Below are 18,963 nucleotides of genomic sequence, written 5' to 3'. Positions count from 1 at the left end.
CATGTTGCCACACGATAATGAAACACCAAATTCCAACTCTATTTTACTTGTCAAAAAATTCATTTAGAATTATTTTATTTACTGGGAGTTAAATTTTGAGGGAGGTTTCCAGCTCTTCTAGGAATTGATTAAATTTAATTAATAATATAATATGGGAGATTTATCCAACTAAGCATCTTAAATTAACACGAAAGAAAGGGAATCTGTTTGAATTAAGAATGTTAAAGATAATACATGACAAAAATTATTGAAATTTGTGAATGATGTTATTATTGAAATTTGTGAATGATGTTAATATTGTGAAAGACTTTTTAAAAGTATGTAAAATATAAGTTTACAAATTTAATCTTGTATATAAATATATTTAAATAATGAAATATAGGATATTTTTGTGTAGATTTGAGTTAATTAAAAAAAATTATTTTGGTACAGTTAAGTTAAATAATTATTTTAAAAAAAATAGTTACTTAATATTGTTGAAACACGAAAAGAATAGTAAAAAATCAAAATATTATTTAAGCATATACAAATTTACCATTATATTTTATATTTATTTATACATTTTGAAAGTTTGTTTTATTCATTGAATTAGATTGTGTGTAGATACATAACCATGTAGATATATTAAAGGATATTTTTTAATGAAAAATGTTATATGTAGAGTGAATTGTACAACAAATTTATTTATAAAGAAGAAAATATATAAAACAAAGTATGAAATATCAAACAATGTGATAGAAAAATAATAGAAATAAAATGTATTATTATATATTATTGCATGAATGGTCAAGCAAAAAATAAAGATAAAAGGAGAAAACGTTATCATCTTATGTGTCTTTTTCCTCCAATCTATGCATATGAAAAGGGGGAGAAATCACTATTCATGCAGATTCACTCTCTCTCCTTCCTTGTGCATCCCTTAACCCGAACCATGAATATTCATTCATATCTTTCTTCTTCAACGATGGAACCCTTGAAACAAACAGAGCCTAGAAGAATGTTAAACCCACATAACTATTCTTTCAATTAACTATTTCACCACATATCAATGAACTATTACAATATAAAGACTAAAAACATGTTACAAAAATAAACTTATATTGACGTCAAGTTAGAGTAATAGATTGGAAGCTTCATAGGGTTTTCTTAGTTTTTTTTCTTTTTTGTAATTCTTTTTTTTTTGCCTCAACATGTAATTTCCCATTGAGTTCTGGTGTTTTGATTAATAAAAGTTTCGTTTTTTGATTCTCTAAAAAAATATAAAAAAATAATAATAAAAAAGTTAGAGTAATGAATCAAAAACTTGTATATGACACATTATAGATACAAAATGATGTCGATGTCCAACATATGTTGGCAAAGTATTCAAGTTCATACCCAAGTATGCATCGTGAAGATTAAACTGCAAAAATTGAATTGTTTGTCAAAGCAAAAAATGTATAATACCTCAAGACATGGTTCAAAGCTTGGTGTGAGGAATTAAAATGAAATATAGAGTCTCACATTAAGTCAAGATGAGTGAGATGAACAATATATAAAAAAAAATCACACGTTGTCTTAATATTTTGAGTTGAAAATACAATCAAAATTTCTTATGTATTGTAGGTTAGGTACCAAGTTCCCTCGATACGTTCATTCAAAGAACCCAAAAAGTTGGAGGACTTAGTAGTTACATTGATCATCTTCCAAAATAAGATTCACACCTTTCTAAATTAATAGTGATTTTATTGCCCTTATAGTTATAATTTATCATTTTTTTCTTTATATTTTTCGTATAAATTTATAATCAAATAATGTTACCTAATAATTTTTATTATAGTTTACTAAATATATAAAACTATATTAAATAAATTTATTGAAATAATTTAAGTTTAAAATGACCAATCAAGGAGATATTTTCATATTTTCTTCCTGACATCTATATATATATATATAAGTGCTTATTTTATAAGATAAAATAATCTTAAATATAAACTTCTTCGAAACAATTATTTTTCACATATGTTCCCTTCATAATTATATGTTTTTCTCCGTGATTGGAAGAATCTGAATGCATGCTTTGTCTTTTGTAGCCAAATGTGTACAACCTAATTAATGTCATCCATTCTCCTCCACTTGGACCAGATACATCACATCCTCATTTTAGCTAACTTAAAATTGAAAGAAACAAATATGTATACATGAAATGTCACATACTAGTACAACATACGTATAGATTAAAAACAAGGACATACAAAATATATTTACATTTTCTAAAAGCTTAATGGTAGTTTTTTTCATTTTACTATCTTAGAAGATCCAACATTATTATAAGAAAATTAATACATGATGCAACTTTCACAAGGATATTTTAATCTTTTAATAAATTCCTTTAAACAAAAATATGAAAATAAACTTGTGTCATTTTATTATGATAGATTTGTTTACTCTTTGATTAGAATTCGATTATCAGAAATTAATTTAGTATTTTGTCCTAGTGATCAATATAAGATTATCTTTTAAAATTGAATAAGTCGTATTCGTTTAATTATTTTAAACTAAAATTGTGTTAGATTGACACAATTTATTCATAATACGTTATTTTTTTAATTTTATAAATAATAAAAGTAAAAAATTATCTTATTTTTATAAAAATCCTATTTTCAAGATTCAATAATATTATTTATAGTTGAGGATTTAACTTTTTCAAAAACTGAATTTTGAATGGGTTTCCAACATCCCACAATACTACTCCCATTTAAAAATTTGACATATAAAAAAACCAAGTTCTAATTAATTTTCTGAACTAATAATATTATTTTATACTCTGAATTAAAATTTCTAAAAATGGAATTCTCAAGTCAGCATATTTATTCTAATAACTAATGGTGCCACAAGCTCATTTGTTAAAATTTTGCCATTTTTTTCTTCTAAAAATAGGTTATTGCTGAAAAATATGGGAGAATTTATTTTCCCTTGTAACGGAAGGCCCCACCCTTATTAAATTTGATGCATGCTTAGCTAAAAAATGGTCATAAAAGTCTACACAGAATGACAGAACAGGCAAATGAAAAGGACATGTGATGTGAGTCAGAGAACAAGTCGTTGAATAATCTTTTTTTTAAAGTAAATAATCATTTTATTTAAAGTTAAAAAAATATCCGTGAAATTACAATCTATTAATCACATTACTTCATTTTTTTAAATTGCGAGTTTGAGTTATAATATATATTTCAAGATAAAACAATAATAAATTACTGGATATAAAATTATTTATTTCATATTTTAACACAACGTCGTATATTTTTAGAGAATAAAATGACGGTTTAGGTAAATTTCCCAAAAAAAAACTTTATTTTTCTTTTTTGCCACCGAACTTTGTTTAACTCACGGATTAATACTAATTTTATTTGCATAACTATAATTATTATTTTAATTAATGGACATTTTCTCACACCAACACGAGATTAGTGAAGGAAAATAATTTAATCTAGAATCACTCATTGCAAACTTGGTCCTTATAATGCTTACATTAAAATGCTTAGTCTATTTTGAAAATATCATTATATTATTATTAAATTACAAATTTTCTTATATAATAATTTTTTTTTCATCTGTAATAACCGACAAAGTATGACTTTTTATAGATGAAGGAAATAAAAGGTAAAGCATAAAAATAAACAGTAAAGACACTGCCATGTGCATTGATTGATAGGTAGAGTTTAATTATTTACATGGAATGGCAACTTATGTTCCAGAAGGTGTGACAGAATATGCGAGGGAATATGACGAGAGGAAGGTACGTAGCAGGCCACACTATCATTTTCTTCCTCACAAGCATCTAACAGAAAATGTCACTACATCATTTATGTTTTAGAATGAATTTGTTTTATATGATTTAAGAGTTGAAGTTAGTAATAGTTTATATTTTTTTTTTTTAATACATCAAAATTTATTTATTCTTTAACTTACATATCTGAAACAGTATTATTTTAACATACTTGAGATCAAATGTTATTCACCACGTACAGTAGTATTTAGTATGAACTTTCACCTTATCTTAAATTCTTAACGAATATTAATTATTTATATTTTTTTTATATTTTCTTTTTCTCATTTAAAATTAGGATATATAATTGTGAAGTTTTTCCAAACGATTTCTCCCACTACCTTCTTATTTTTAAAAATCCTAAAAATATTCACTTTAAAATCTATAATTTTGAAATATAAATTTATATTTTGAATTGTATAATTTATAATATAAATTTATATTTTGGATTATATAATTTAAAATATAAATTTTTACTTTGAATTTTACAATCTTGATAGTATACTTTGGAATATAATTTTGTTGTATTATGATACATTTTACAATACATATGTATTTATTTTGGATTATAGAATCTATAATAAAAAAATCACAAATTTTAAATTTTAAAATCTATAATTAAAAAAATTATGGATTTCACATTCTGAAATAAAAAAAATAATGAAAAATATAAAAGGATTTGGATATTTTTTTAAATATGAGGATGCAGAAAGAAAGAAATGCATGGAGGTGCAGGAAGATATCACCATTTTGCCTACTTTGAAAGGGCAGTTTCTTTCTGCATCCCTACGTTTTTCTTCCTGCACCCCTACGTTTTTCTTCCTGCACCTCCACAATGTAATGCAAAGACAAAAATATCCTTATTATTTTTTAAAAATTTTAAAATACACATAAGACCCACACTACTCTTTCTTTTTTCGGACAATGCAATTCGGTAATTTTACGAAATAGAAAATCTGTATTTATTTTTTTGCATTTTGGATTGGGAAATCCATATATCTTCCAGATTGGTGAATACAGTAATCTTCCGGATTGGTGAATCCGGTAATCTTTCGGATCCATCAATCCGTAACAAAAATTAGACTTTCAGATTCAGCAATCCAAAAATCAACAAGTTGCTTTCGAAACACCCCTTTATTTGAAAAAAAAACATGAATCACTTCCGGATTGATGAATCTGTAGCAAAATCCTGGATCCCAATATCCGATAATCTAAAAAACTCTAGTTTTTTTAAATTAAAGGTGAAGGTCAGTTTTGGGATTTACAAAATTGTGGGGGTGCAGGAAGCAAAACATAGAGGTGCAGGAAGAAGAAGCCCTTTAAAAGAAGAACTGGCCCACGACCCGGCCCGTTTCCATAAAACTTATTCCATTACTATAAATACCACCCCAAACCAAATTCAACCAACGGTCTCTCCAGTCTTCAAATCCCATATTCCCGCCTTAATTTGCAATCCTTCAGTTTCCAACTTCTTTCTCTTGCTCTCTCGCAAACTCCAAACGCGTGCCGTTTCTGCACATTCCGACGACGATGAACTAGAAGGCGTTTCATCTCCGATCCGAAACGAAAATGAAGATCAACAAAGCCTGCGATATCTCCTCCATCTCCGTCTTTCCTCCTCCTCTTCTTCATTCAAGGTCACTCCTCTCGCTCTCGCACTGATTCACACATTTCAATTACAATTCGTTTAATTCAGTGCATTGCTTCTCGTAGAACGCTCATTTGATTCGTTTGCTCCGAGAGAAGAAGTTTTAGTTCTACATTTCAAGTTTATTCATGAACTTCGTGTTTTCTGCGGCACGCTCTGTTTGGATCTTATGGATTAACGAATCTGGAAGCTAACTTAAAATGATTTGTATATCACAACACATATGACGCATTTCAATTCAAATAGTCGTGTTGAACTGTTGTTTTTCTATCGCCTTTTCTGTATGAAGGAAAGCGAACAACATTTCGAGTGGATTGCAAGTTTCTCACTCTCAGCATCGCACGCAACCATCACAGCAATCGTTTTCTCAGGGACTTTCATCTCAGCACGGATTGCTGTCTCATTTCTCTCAAAATTCTCTCGACGAGGCCGTCACAACTAATGACCCGGTTAGATCTTGTAAACCGACGCAGTTATACTGATACTCTTAATTTTATTAGCAATTTTCATCGAAACAATTTTTGTAAACTGATATTGATTAGAATTGATTATAATTATAATTTATAAGTTAATCTGAGGTGGAAATAATTGTAATTATTGCTCGAGTTAAAAGCAAGCGTGATTGTACCTCTTTTATAAATTGTTCGTGGCTTCACAAAATTCCTATGTCAAACAAGTGGAATCAAAGCATGTTATGCCTAAAAAAAAGCTAATATTGCTGTCAATTAGTTCATGTGCTACTTAGGATACACAGAGTGAATCTATTCCATGGATATCCTTACTTTTATCAATTATGTTTGTCACTAGCTTGTGTTAAATTTACGACAAAATTTAAAATGCAATTCCATGAGTATTTTTTGTGTTGTCTTCAATTATGATTGGAATTTCAGCTTGACAAATCTATGTAATAAAAATTTGCATTGAAATGATCAGTACAAGTTAATAGACTGAAACTTCAATCGTGATTGAAGAGAATGCTAAAAGCACCCAAAGAATTGCATAATACTAGTTATTAACCGAAAGTTTTCATGGTAAATAGAGAACGCCTTCAAATATCCTTCACCCAATTATGAAATGTCGCAAATAAGCCGAATATATTTTGTTTTTAGACTTTAGGACGTAATTACAAGCGATTGAAGATTCTATTTCAATGTTTATTATATTCTTAATGTACTTTAGAGAGTTGGTTCTCAAGAACAAGAGAACTCTTTGAGGAGGCTTTCTAGCTTGCCCCGACTTACATATTCACGGGAAGAGAGTCAACCCCCTAACTCAAGATCTTCGTCCAATCTGATGCTCAAATGGAATTCTGCAGATCACAAAGGTAAGAGTATTTAATGAAAAATATGGGTTTTTATTTTTCTAGCTTATATTTTTGGCATCCAAGTTAGACATATCTAAGAGTAGTCCGAGTTTCATGATACAAAAGCAGAAAGTGAATTAAGTTAGAGTCCTTTTACGCTCGCATATTACTTTACTCAAGATAATAAATCCATTGTTTGATATAGCAGGTCAGTTAAGTGAAGGACTTGAACACCGGATAGGCATAATGGAAACTTCATTGAACAGGTTTGGAATGATCTTGGATTCTGTTCAAAGTGACGTTATGCAAGTACACAAAGGAACAAAGGAAATTATTTTGGAGGGTAAGTAACTCATTTTAACTACTGACAATATTCTAAAAGAAGTTTTTGGGAGTTGTGTTTATTCCAATCTAGGAACGTTCTACTAAAATTTTGTATGGCTCTCCTTTGATTCTCTGCTTATGTTGCATTTTCCCATCATTGTATATTCTTTTGAAACACAGATCAGCAGAAGGAATTCTTGTTTTGTATACTAAGAACTCTGATTTCTAGCACCATTTTTTCCAACTTCATTTAACAATTAGATATATTATTATTTTATTTCAAAAATTTATTTATATTTATTTTTATTAATTACATTTTCATTTAAGAACTAGATATATTATTATTTTATTTCAAAATTTTATTTATATTTATTTTTATTAGTTAAACATAATATTTTATTATTAAGTGGAATTGTAAAGTAAAAGTGAGAGAAAAATAAGAGTGTGAAATGTTCATTTTCTCTTTATTATATTCAGAGTTTTCTCTGGCTCGGTTTATTACGTAAATTACTTTTGTAACACACTGTACAATTTTAACTCCTTACTTTCCATTCAGTGGAATGCATAAGGCAGAAGTTGATTGCTCAGGATAACTCATTTCAGTTAGTGGTAATAGCCTTATTCGTACCTTGAATTGCACGGTTTCACTAACATCAATGGATATCGAAGTTCAGTAGACTGATCAGTAGTCCGGTTTTAAATCAGACTAAAGGACAAGAAGAACTTAAAGCAATGATTGATGGGAACTTGAAATCTTTATCCGAACAAATGAGCCATGTTTCAAAGAAAGAGAATCTACAAGATGTATATTTGGCGGTTTCTCCGTTACCTCAGCTAATTGAAGCCTCTATGCGAAATGTACAAAATGATCTCTGTAACATCAGCAAGGAAATGCAGGCACGTACCATATGGCAATTTATAATGATTTAAACACGCAGATGTATTAAACTTGTAAACTTCTTAGGTTAGGTACAAATACTTTTACGAAGTAAGATTTCTTAGAACCCCTCTTCTCATTTTTACACCGCTACAGGAAAATGCCTCCCCCCAAGCTCTCTTTCTTTTTCTTCTTGTTTATAGTCACTAAATTGCCGTCCAAAAATGATGCTTTGCAAATGAGCACTTGCAGGGAATTTCTTGCAATCTAAAAAGCTTCAACCAAAAGGATATGGCGCAGCCATCTTTGTCCTCAAAGGTTCTTCTTCTCTCTTAATGAACCATTAACATATTCTGCTGATTATTGTAATGATAAATGCAATATTGCAGGGAATTTCTTGCAATCTAAAAAGCTTCAACCAAAAGGATATGGCGCAGCCATCTTTGTCCTCAAAGGTTCTTCTTCTCTCTTAATGAACCATTAACATATTTTGCTGATTATTGCAATGATAAATGCAATATTGCAGGGAATTTCTTGCAACCTAAAAAGCTTCAACCAAAAGGATATGGCGCAGCCGTCTTTGTCCTCAAAGGTTCTTCATCTCTCTTAATGAACCATTAACATATTCTGCTGATTATTAACCTTGTTCGAATTTTTTTCGTTGTGAAAAAATTACTCTGCTGAATCCTGATTATTTTTCTACGGTGAAAAGCGTAGTTTCCCCCCCTGATACATTGTTGGCTTGCAGAATTTAAGCAAGCAGATTATGACACTGAAACAGCGACAGCTTCTTGCCATGTATGTAGTAACTTCACTTACTCTTCTAATAGTGCCTAATCATTTTTTTCTACGTTATTTGTCAATTCCAGCGAGTTTTATTTATGAAACAAATTTGAAGCGTTGACACGACATATATTTCATATACTTAATTTTATCATATACTTTTCACTCTCAAACGTGAGGACGAATCCACTGTAGATTGAATTTAATTTTAAGACGAAGTATATTTTACATGAAAATGGTATATTAGTTTCAATTATTTATTGCCTAGCTTTCATAGTTGACGAGTAACACGGGGTTTACTGGATTAAACTGCTGCATTGCTTTTTGGCTGAATGAATTATATGTGAAAATCACCATGACGCTGCAAGGAAGAGAGAGCACAGATATCCATGTACACAATTCATGTGTGTGATTAAGTTTCCTTTTCCAGTTAGAAACACTGATCCAGCAATTGATCCTTCTGGTTTAGCCCCCAACATTGGTCCCTGACCTTGTCTATATTCATTAATCCAACAATAATTTTTTTTTGCTTAATTAATGGAATTCTCACCCGCTGAACGGGTGAAGTCATTTCTTTTGGATGCTATTCATCCTTTTGTTTGTTCGGAGAATTTTGCTTTTCTTATTTTTGCACGACAAACACGAGAAAATAATTATTCAGTTTTCTACGCTCTGAATCACGAGTTATATTTCTTAATAACATATCCGCATTTGCCTTTGGCGGACAAAATCCCGGGGTATATTGGAATGTTGATTTATTTTAGTATATATTTGTTTCTCCCCACTGTATCGAATTATTTATTTTAATAATTAAGAACGAATGACTCTATTTACGACTGGTTATATCTGACACTTGCAAAAGCATTTGTGACGAAGTGTGACCAAGGACAAGGTATTTTTCTTGACTTCAGAAAAAGTGAGGCCAAGACGAGTATACAGGCAGCTGTAGCTCCAGATGTAGAACGGAGCGACTGGAAGCCAGTAAAAAAGGAACGAGTCACTTTTTCAGATAAAGCATTTAAGGTGCAAAAGAAAAAGGAACCAGAAACTGAGAAGGTATTCTCAAAGAAATTCACTGTTCCCTTTCCCGATCAGAAATTTCATGTCCTTCTATAAGTTGTCGATATGATACGTACAGTGATATAAGATGCACTCAACAGTGACAATTGTCACGTCATTTTTCAGGCAAATGATTTCTTTTTATTAGTTTTATAAATCTTATATGTGCTTTATCAATTGCAAAGTACTGTTTGAATGACAGTGTATAAAGGGAGGTAGAGACTGTGTTATTGTCATTGACTCTGACGAGGAGACTGAAGTAGGATTTTCCTTCTTGGCCAAAGAAAACCCAGGTTGTTGACTAAACTGTAAAAACTACGATAGAACTACCTGATTTTCGTTTTTAATATGGTGTGCTTTGTGGAAAAGAACAAAAGTTAGATGTAGATTTATAGATACTATTCAGTGACAAAAGCCACATAAGATTATAGGTGTTCCTTCGATTATAGGTGAAGTTTTATTTTGATAATCTTGTAGATAAAATTTTAAATTAAATATAAAATAAATTATTAAAACATAACGTCAATTATAATAAAGAACAATAATAACACAGTAAAAAAGCTTTAACGAGAGAGATCTTATCTTATCCTCCTTAGAAGTAAGAAATCATTTAAGTATCATAATACATTAACAACTTGCATATCTTATACAATCATCCAACAACTATATATTGGTATTTTATTTATACTTTTTTATCATTTGAATATAATATTTTACTATTTAAAAAGGTTGTTTAAATAATCGGATGTTATTTTCTTTAATTATACTGGTTAGATGATATCTTAGTAAAAAAATATGTTTTCATCTTTTTATTTGCTTTTTTAAATAGTTTAGTATTGATTTTTTGTTTATTATAATAGGAAGAAGTCATGGTCTAAAGCATGAATTCTAGGTGTAGATGCAGTTGAGCTATGAAAGCATTAATTGTTTAAGAGAAATATAATAGTATAATATTTGTTTCCCAAATACTACCGAGAATTGGATACTACATTGAGCTATGAATACAACTGCTATATGATTCTACTTAGCAATTTTTTATGGCTAATTAAAAATCTTATGTTCATCATGGAAATTATATAGTTTATTACTTATTATGATAATGATTTATTGCACGACGTGAATTGATTGATTTGAAATATATAAATTTAATTTAACTTTTTATAAATCTCCTATTATTTGCTATTTGATAGAAATCATAACTGTTTTTAACATACGCTTCCGTGGAGAACAGGAGAGAACCTATTTGGCGAATTGACCAAGGAAGAAGTGGAAGAAACTGAGCGAATTTTGCGGAAAGCAAGGAGGCGGAAGCGGAAAAGTATTGTAATGCAATAAAAGTATTACAATCCTATTTCAATTCTAACTTCCTTCTGTCGTATTACTTCCTGCCACGACGTAAACACCCACGAGTACACTCTACCAAGTTTTAGATTGAATAGCCACTGCTTTCAACTGTTTTATTAATGTATGAAAGAAGGCAAACCTAAATCTACTCTAATATTTATGCAATTTCATAACGCATGGAGCAAAAGCTATCTTTACGATTCAAAAAGAGTAATGGAGAGTTAAACCCAATGTCATTTTAATCCCGCTGTTGTTGTTGAGCAGGAGCAGTTTGTTACTTTCAGATGCTGGAGGAAAACCCCTGGGGCTAAAATTTGGATATAACTTGCGAAACTTTTGCTGTTTTTTCTTAATAAAGTGAAGTCTCGACTTAAGAATTAGTATCGATCCTTGTTATACAGGTACTACTCATGTCATGTGTAATTTTAATTAGAGATATTATAAAAAATAAGTACTATACTGTGTATAAGTTTATCAACAGAAGTTATTCGTTTTTATCTGTTTTGTTATCCAGTATTAATAATTTTGTGCAATGCCACATTTCCTCACATAGGAAGTTGTTTGTTCTTTCTATTTTGATTGCAAGATATTCAACTTCACCAAAAGCTTATACGTAAGTTTTTCATTAATTCATGATAGTAATTACACCCCAAAAGAGGAGAAACTATTTGGTGGAGAGTTGACCTTTTTCCGAAGAAAAATGTGTTTTTCCCTTTGTAAGACTGGGTTCTGCTGTCTCAAATTTTTGGGCCTTCGTTTGCCTCTGGTTGGTGGAAAATTCGAAGTGGTAGAGGAATTGGAGTTTAGAATAGAATATTGAGAAATCTAGGGAGGCCATTGATATTTTTTTGTGTGCAGATACTACGGAGTGGAAAGAATGACACCCAGTTTTTCTTAATTAATAAGTGCATTAAGAAGTATATTTTATTTGTCAGGTGAACCCAGAAGCTCCCAACTAAATGATTTTTCTTGTATGTTAACATGAGTGAGAGATTAATATTTGCTATTATTACAACAACAATATTAATAATAAATATCACAGTTCCACATAATCTCATCTCAACACAGTGGACACTGAATTGTACAATTTTCTCACAACATGTTTATACGGATTACGCTTTTCATATAATACCATTTTTATAGAAACAACTCTATGACTTCGTTGCCTTGTACACTGCAAATTATTTGACTGTTGCTGAACAATGAAATAAAACTTGTTAAAGAGGCTTTTAATGCTTTGGTTTTGACATGTGAAGTATGGGACCAGACCAGACAAATTTCTCCCAAGCCTCGTAATTATAATAACATCTCCCGCTGTGGAGGTTTAAGATTTGCTTAAATTGTTTCAAGTAATTCTTCCGTTGAAACATTTCATGTCACACTTAGAATTATTTAACAATTTTTTTGAATTATTTCTACAAATAACTATTGTCTAGAAATAAAACTAAAAAATTAATTTATAATCAAGTCTAAATTATATATAATTGATGATTACTTAGATGTTATTAAAATTTCTTCACTAAAGAAAACAATTAAATATGTTATTAAGAAATAATGTGATACATTGGATAACAAAACACATTTTTTTAATAGAAACTTATGTGAGTGCTTCCGTTAGAAATGTGGTTTTCACTTATTTGCAGGCTGTTAGTATGACAAAGAGTTTATAAAGTTTAGGGTACGTGACTGGACTCTACAATAGTATAGTCTCCAACAAACTAGAGATGAGTTTAGTATAACAAACTATTAAAATTTAATTTTTTGTTAAAATAAATATTTATATCTAATGTTTAATCCTGTCGGGCAGAATTATTTTCTATAAAAGATACATGGAAAATAATAATAATAATAAATAATAATGATGGGTTTAGGATTTAAGGTTTAGGGTCATCAAGTTTAAATCCAAGTTCAGATCCAACTACTAGATCCATGACAAGAAAGATACAAGAAGATTGGGGACTATATGATGTCAGAAAAACCTTCTTATACATGTTCAAAAATATCATAAACCTAGTGTAGAATTGTAGAGTAAAATTTATTTTCTTGTCAAAGGTAGAATATAAAATTTACTTGTAACTTTTGTTAATTGTAATTAGGATTGGATTTAGGCATCTAAAAACTAACCTAGGTTAAATTACGATTTCTAAAAGACTCCTAATTAACCTAGGTCAGTCATTTAGACATAAACGAGTCATTGAAACACATATTGTCATACTTGCCTTGTAAGCTCATTTTAGGTGCCACTTTCAAACCATTTTCATTTGAATTCTCTCACCTATTTTTTTATTGAATGGTCGGACCTTTAAGCTATATAAATAGGTGTTTGACTCATGAAAATTCAAGATTAATGAATAAGTGAATTACTACCAAGATTGCATGTTTTCTCACTCTCTTGTCTAGCCTCTTTAAAGGAGACACTTTAATCTTTTTCGTCATCTTATCCAAGTGATATGGTCTAATCAATCACTTACTCTACCTATCATGCACCTTCAATGAAATCATAGCTTCATTGAAACCCTCATTATCCATTTCAACCATTAACTTCTATTAATCCACATCTTAATACTCCAAGGAACCAACTTAAAAATGGAGTCAACACCATAATAAAGGTCAACAATTACTGTTATGTTTTATTCATAATTTCATTCCAGACGGATAAACAAATATTCTTCACAGTATCTCTTCTTTTTAAATTATTAGCTGCTACAACGTTGTTTAGTATAAAATGAGGCATTGTTAATCACCCTTTGATGACCACTTTTTTTTGTTGTCTTACTATCGAATTCTAATATAGGCCATTGAGTGTTTTTCATTAAAAAAGACAAATATCCTAGAGTTTGGGGACATGCAGTTGATCAATTATCTTCAGCTATGTAGGTAGGATTTCTACACAAAAAAAGTTGCAATAGTTTTTTCTTACTTCAATTTTGAAAATTAGAATCCATTATTCTGTGCAAAATGCATAGTAGATTCATGTTTCATAACAGTGCGTTACAACTTTACTTTCTCTTTATTTTCCTTGATAGCATATGGAGTGAAAGCACTTTCTAAGACATAAGGTAGAAAAGTGGGGGCATCCAATGCATAAAAAGGCAGTAGTTGGATTGGAGTTAGCCTACCCACTATTATTAGTCAAAAAAAGTAAAGCAAAATAATAGGGTTGGACAAGGAGCAAGTATGAAGTTAACTCCATCACAAGTTTCACATAATGATGTTTTAATAATTGAAAATATGCACAGGACCATAACTTCACCAATCTATTTCTTTCACTAATGTATTTTTTTTTTATCTCTCAAGTTACTTCTTAGAAATAACTCAAAATCATCATTTTTTTAACTTTTCCAACAAAAAAAGAGAGTAAATTGTTTATATTTTTACCCTTTTTTGCAAAACAAATGCATAGCAATTTTTTAAAATATATTAATCGAAGAGTTAAATTTTTTACACTCTGTTAATATAAAAAAATATCATATAGTCATCAAATACCAACAAATTGTAATAAATATATTTTTTAAGAAAACTATTGAAAAAACTTGAATTTATCATATATATAATAAGAAGCACTATTAATTTATTGGCTAAAATTATATTAGGAGAGAAAAATAAAATAAAATTCTCATGAATTTAAATTAGTCTACAGACAAGTTAATTTTTTTTTTAAATTATACAAATTATTTTATACTTAAACTAATTTTGACTTATAATATTTTTTTCTCCGTATAAACTTCTAAAAAAGTTCTCCAACAAAATCATATATCTACATTTCATAAAACAACTTGAGTTGAACCAGTCCAAAATATAATATCTGAAGATAAAGCTTATATTTGATTATTTGTACAAATATGGATAAGAAAAATGAAAAAAAAAGTACAATTATATACCACCAACGACATCACGCAACTTGTTAGCAACTACCGGTTTAATATCTTTTGGATCGACACAACACGAACCCAAGTACATACAATTGACACTTGATATCAACTTATGTTTTTCATGTAAAAATTTCAATTTTTTAAAATGCACCATCAAAGTAAATATCTATAATCTTGAATTATAAATACACTATTTTCTCTTTTTACTCTTTATAGTCTAATTCCATATAAAAAAATCACAAATTTGATATCCCTATTCCTTATAACAAACCTTGGTCATTTGGATGTAATGCGTTTCAAAATTTGTTTTGCTTGATAGTGAAGATGGGGTGAAAGGTAAAACTAATGGCTCCACATGCCTATTTGCATGTAATGTGGGAAAGGTGGTATGAATGATTACATTAAGGGTAAGTGCTTCCTTTGTTCTTCATGGTCCTCAATTTGTCATGCATCCACCCTACATTCCCCACTCACCTTTCATTACAAACAATTCCTTCATAACAAAGGCAAATAAAAGAGATATACCAAGGAAGATGATATTTTGTGTTGGAGATATCAAATCTAATAGAGATAACGACGTTTTATAGTATATAAGTGAATGCAAACATCATCTTATAAGTCAATTTTATAAGATTGAGTTAGGTGTAAAGTCCACTTAGAGTTATTTAAAATATATCATAGTGAGAGTTTGTTGGACTTATAAGGTCATTCACTATCAGACCATCCATAAATATATAGTCACACACACAAATTAACATGTTAGGGTGTGTTGAAGATCACACTTCAACTAGAAATAATAATATTTCATAGTATATAAATAAGTGCAAATTTTACTTTATAAGTCAATTTTATAATGTTGAGTTAAAATTAAAATTTACTTATTTATTGATATTTAGCATCTTAGTGATTGTTTATAGTTTCCATCAATTATATATGTTTAGTTAACTCAGAATTAGATTCCATGTTTGTGGTCCCAAAGAGTGCACTGAAACCCTTTTATTCTCTCCACACAAAATCAGAATCATATCGATGAATCCAATAGATTTCATAACTTTTATACAAGTGCATGATTAGGAACAATATAAATGACACCAAATTGATTGTTTGCTGCTATGTTTACTATATTATTCCACCCATAATCTTCTTCCTACAAACATAATGTATGTGGTATGAACCCAAGAGCGGTTCAAAGAAAGTGAAAACATATTTTTAGAAAAAAACTATTAGATAATATATCTGATCTCATGTGAATATGTTTAATTTCTTCAATTATAACCTTTAATTTTAAATTTTGTAATTATTCTATGAGTTGCAGCAGTTATATCACTAACTTTATATTATTTACATGGTAGAACAGTTAGAACTGAAAACTAAAATATTCAAAATGAGATATAATGTTGATCTAATAATAACTTAATTTTCTATTTAATGGTATTGTGAAAACCATGGCTCTTTCCGAAATAGACACGAGTTGAAGTGGCATGCATGAAGGTACACACGTTTGCCCTAATAAGGTGCACTGACAATGTGGGTGGGCCCAAATGTTTTCATTCAGTGGGGGCCCAATATGACTATTTTAGGCCCAACTGCTCCTCACATGCTTCATTGGAAAAGCATTGTGATTCCAAAATCAAATTTGGTGCCTCGCAGAAACAATTATGAAAATCAGTGTCGTAGCTACATTCATAGATCGTGCTTCTGCACCTGAAGCATCTTCTGTTCTGCTCAGAGGAAAGAGAAACCAAAGTGAAAATTAATGTTTTCCACCATGCATTTTTAAATTCTTATCCAACCAAAATCAACATGTTTTCTTCTTCCTAACTCTTAACCAAACCATGTTGCCACACTGATTTATATACAGTACTTTGTTGAATACCAGTTACAAAATTTAAAAGTATTTATACTCATTTATTTTGTGTCTTCAAACTCAAAAACCTATACGTTGACATTATTGAAAATTAGTTAGTTTGGTTGATTTAAAATGATATTTTAGAGTATGTTTATATGTTGTGCTTAGCTTAAACCAAACGTACAACTTCAGTTGATTTGGACATAATCATTTGAAAACTAAGAAAAGTACACCAATTAGGTTTTGCTTTCGGCCAAAAATGTATTATCTTGTTTGATTTGGTATTATGTCTAGTGAAACGATAAACGAGCAAAAAAAAACAATATATTTGATGAGTTTAACTAAGTAGTGCTTCTTTTAAACTAATTTCTTAAATGAAACTTGTTATACTCAAAGTTTATTTACGAAGAAATAATACGTAGTTTAAAATTATAATTTAATCATAAATTACTATGTATATTAAATTTAATGGTTAAATATGTTTTTTCGTATTTGTATTTTTTGTGTGTGAAAGTGATTTTGATCTTTATTTCAAACTTTAGACGGTTTGGTATTTAGTAAGAAAACTATTGAAATAAAATTTTATCAATTTTTTTACATGACAAACAAAATTTCAGTATGAATTAAGATGTTAAAATATTTCATGTTAACTCATTTCATGTTATACTATTATAATATAGTGCAAAACATTAGTAATGACTTACTTCAATAGTTTTTTTACTACAAATATTCAAAATGTTTGAAGTTTAAATAAGGAACACTGATTAATTTTACGGGAACGTGAACCTGAAAACATATTTAACCCTACATTTAATAACTTTTATTATAATTATTTCTGTAAATTGTATTGATAATTATTTATGATTGCTTAACCGTGGAAAATGCAACAAGTTTTTTTATACCAACAACCATAATTAATCATGATTATCTCGAGATAAGGTGAAAGTGTGATTATGTGAAGCAATATATTATTTTTTGGTTCATCAAAAGAAGCACAGAAAAGTGATATTGGTTTAATTGTTGGACAATAAATTGCATATCAAACTTACAGATGGTTAGCTGAAAAATATGGACAATAACTTGTGTGTACTAAATACATATTTACAAACGCATACAAACATTATTAAATCTTTGATTTGGGTTAAGTTTGATTAAGTTAAAAAATATCAAGCAATTTAATTAATCATTCAACACTCATATCACTATAAAACATTCCATTTCATGTTAATATGAGAGAATTATTTTTCTAATACGATCCACAACTTTAATTTACATTTCACAAAATTTTTCACAACTTTAATTTACATGTTAAAATTTTTTTGATAGTGTAAGACTAAGGAATAAGAATATCTTAAAAATATATGCTTCTAGAAAATTATTAAATAAAAAACAATTTTAGAGATAAAAAATAATTAGTTATCATATTAACAAAATTCAAAACTATTGTACATCCTACCAAAGTTATTAGTATCTAAACTAGTTTCTAAATTGATATCCAAGTAGTTACTCAGGTTGTAGCTACCATTAACTATCCAAGTTTTAGTTATCGATTTTAAAATCTAAAATAGTTGATAGTTAAAACTTTAGTAGCTAATTAAATACTAATTTAGAAAGTAGTTTATAAATTTAGAAATTATTGTAGGTATCAATAATTTTTTTTTCTCAATTAGTCTATAATCTAGTCAGTATAGTAACTAATTATCTTTGTTCTCTTAAATTAATTTTTATTTAATGATATATATATATATATAATTATTTAATGACATATATATAATTATTTAATGACTTTTTACATTAGTAGTAGTTCATGAGTAATTTATATTATAAATTTTTAGTTTAGTGTTGATCAAAAGAATTTAAATATTGACTAAAGAAATTAAGAAAAAAAAAATATTGAATTGAAAGATTAATTATCAAGAAAAATGAATATCAAATTGATTTATTTTATTGTATGAGTTCATGACATATATCAGTCAAGATGACAAAAGAAATATAACATTATGTGAAACAACAATGATGAGTGAAAAAGTGAAAAATAATTCAATATATAACAAATGTGTTTATATTTATTATAAATTTTGACTATGTAGTGAATG

The 18,963-nt window shown here is 28.8% G+C and overlaps 1 protein-coding gene across 4 annotated transcripts; it reads left to right on the top strand.

The window, feature by feature from the left end:
* Window positions 1-5,214: 5,214 nt before the first annotated feature.
* LOC137819622 (putative recombination initiation defects 3) lies at window positions 5,215-11,692 on the top strand. Of its 4 annotated transcripts, none has more exons than XR_011082353.1 (14): window positions 5,215-5,445; window positions 5,746-5,905; window positions 6,636-6,780; window positions 6,968-7,102; window positions 7,640-7,692; window positions 7,789-7,980; window positions 8,213-8,278; window positions 8,350-8,415; window positions 8,487-8,552; window positions 8,709-8,758; window positions 9,655-9,799; window positions 10,005-10,095; window positions 11,034-11,197; window positions 11,411-11,692. XR_011082353.1 is itself a non-coding variant. In XM_068623525.1 (13 exons), the coding sequence occupies exons 1-13, from the start codon at window positions 5,378-5,380 to the stop codon at window positions 11,135-11,137; spliced, it is 1,341 nt and encodes a 446-aa protein (XP_068479626.1). In that variant the 5' UTR covers window positions 5,228-5,377; the 3' UTR covers window positions 11,138-11,278. The 4 variants fall into 4 exon arrangements, 2 of the variants coding, with proteins under 2 accessions (XP_068479626.1, XP_068479625.1); XR_011082352.1 differs by having other exon boundaries at window positions 5,228-5,445; window positions 6,965-7,102; window positions 11,411-11,539; XM_068623525.1 differs by lacking the exon at window positions 11,411-11,692 and having other exon boundaries at window positions 5,228-5,445; window positions 11,034-11,278.
* The last annotated feature ends 7,271 nt before the right edge of the window (window positions 11,693-18,963 follow it).

This window comes from Phaseolus vulgaris, chromosome 10 (assembly GCF_000499845.2).
Source record: "Phaseolus vulgaris cultivar G19833 chromosome 10, P. vulgaris v2.0, whole genome shotgun sequence".
NCBI classification, from domain to species: Eukaryota; Viridiplantae; Streptophyta; class Magnoliopsida; order Fabales; family Fabaceae; genus Phaseolus; species Phaseolus vulgaris.
Note: the sequence above shows the minus strand (reverse complement) of the source record. Positions and strands in the feature narration are given on the sequence as shown.

Coding starts and splice junctions, on each gene's coding strand:
- LOC137819622 (XM_068623524.1), top strand. CDS start 5,378: ATGAAGATCAACAAAGCCTGCGATATCTCCTCCATCTCCGTCTTTCCT. Junction 8,553..8,708: donor AGCCGTCTTTGTCCTCAAAG/GTTCTTCATCTC, acceptor GTTGGCTTGCAG/AATTTAAGCAAGCAGATTAT. Junction 8,759..9,654: donor CAGCGACAGCTTCTTGCCAT/GTATGTAGTAAC, acceptor TCTTGACTTCAG/AAAAAGTGAGGCCAAGACGA.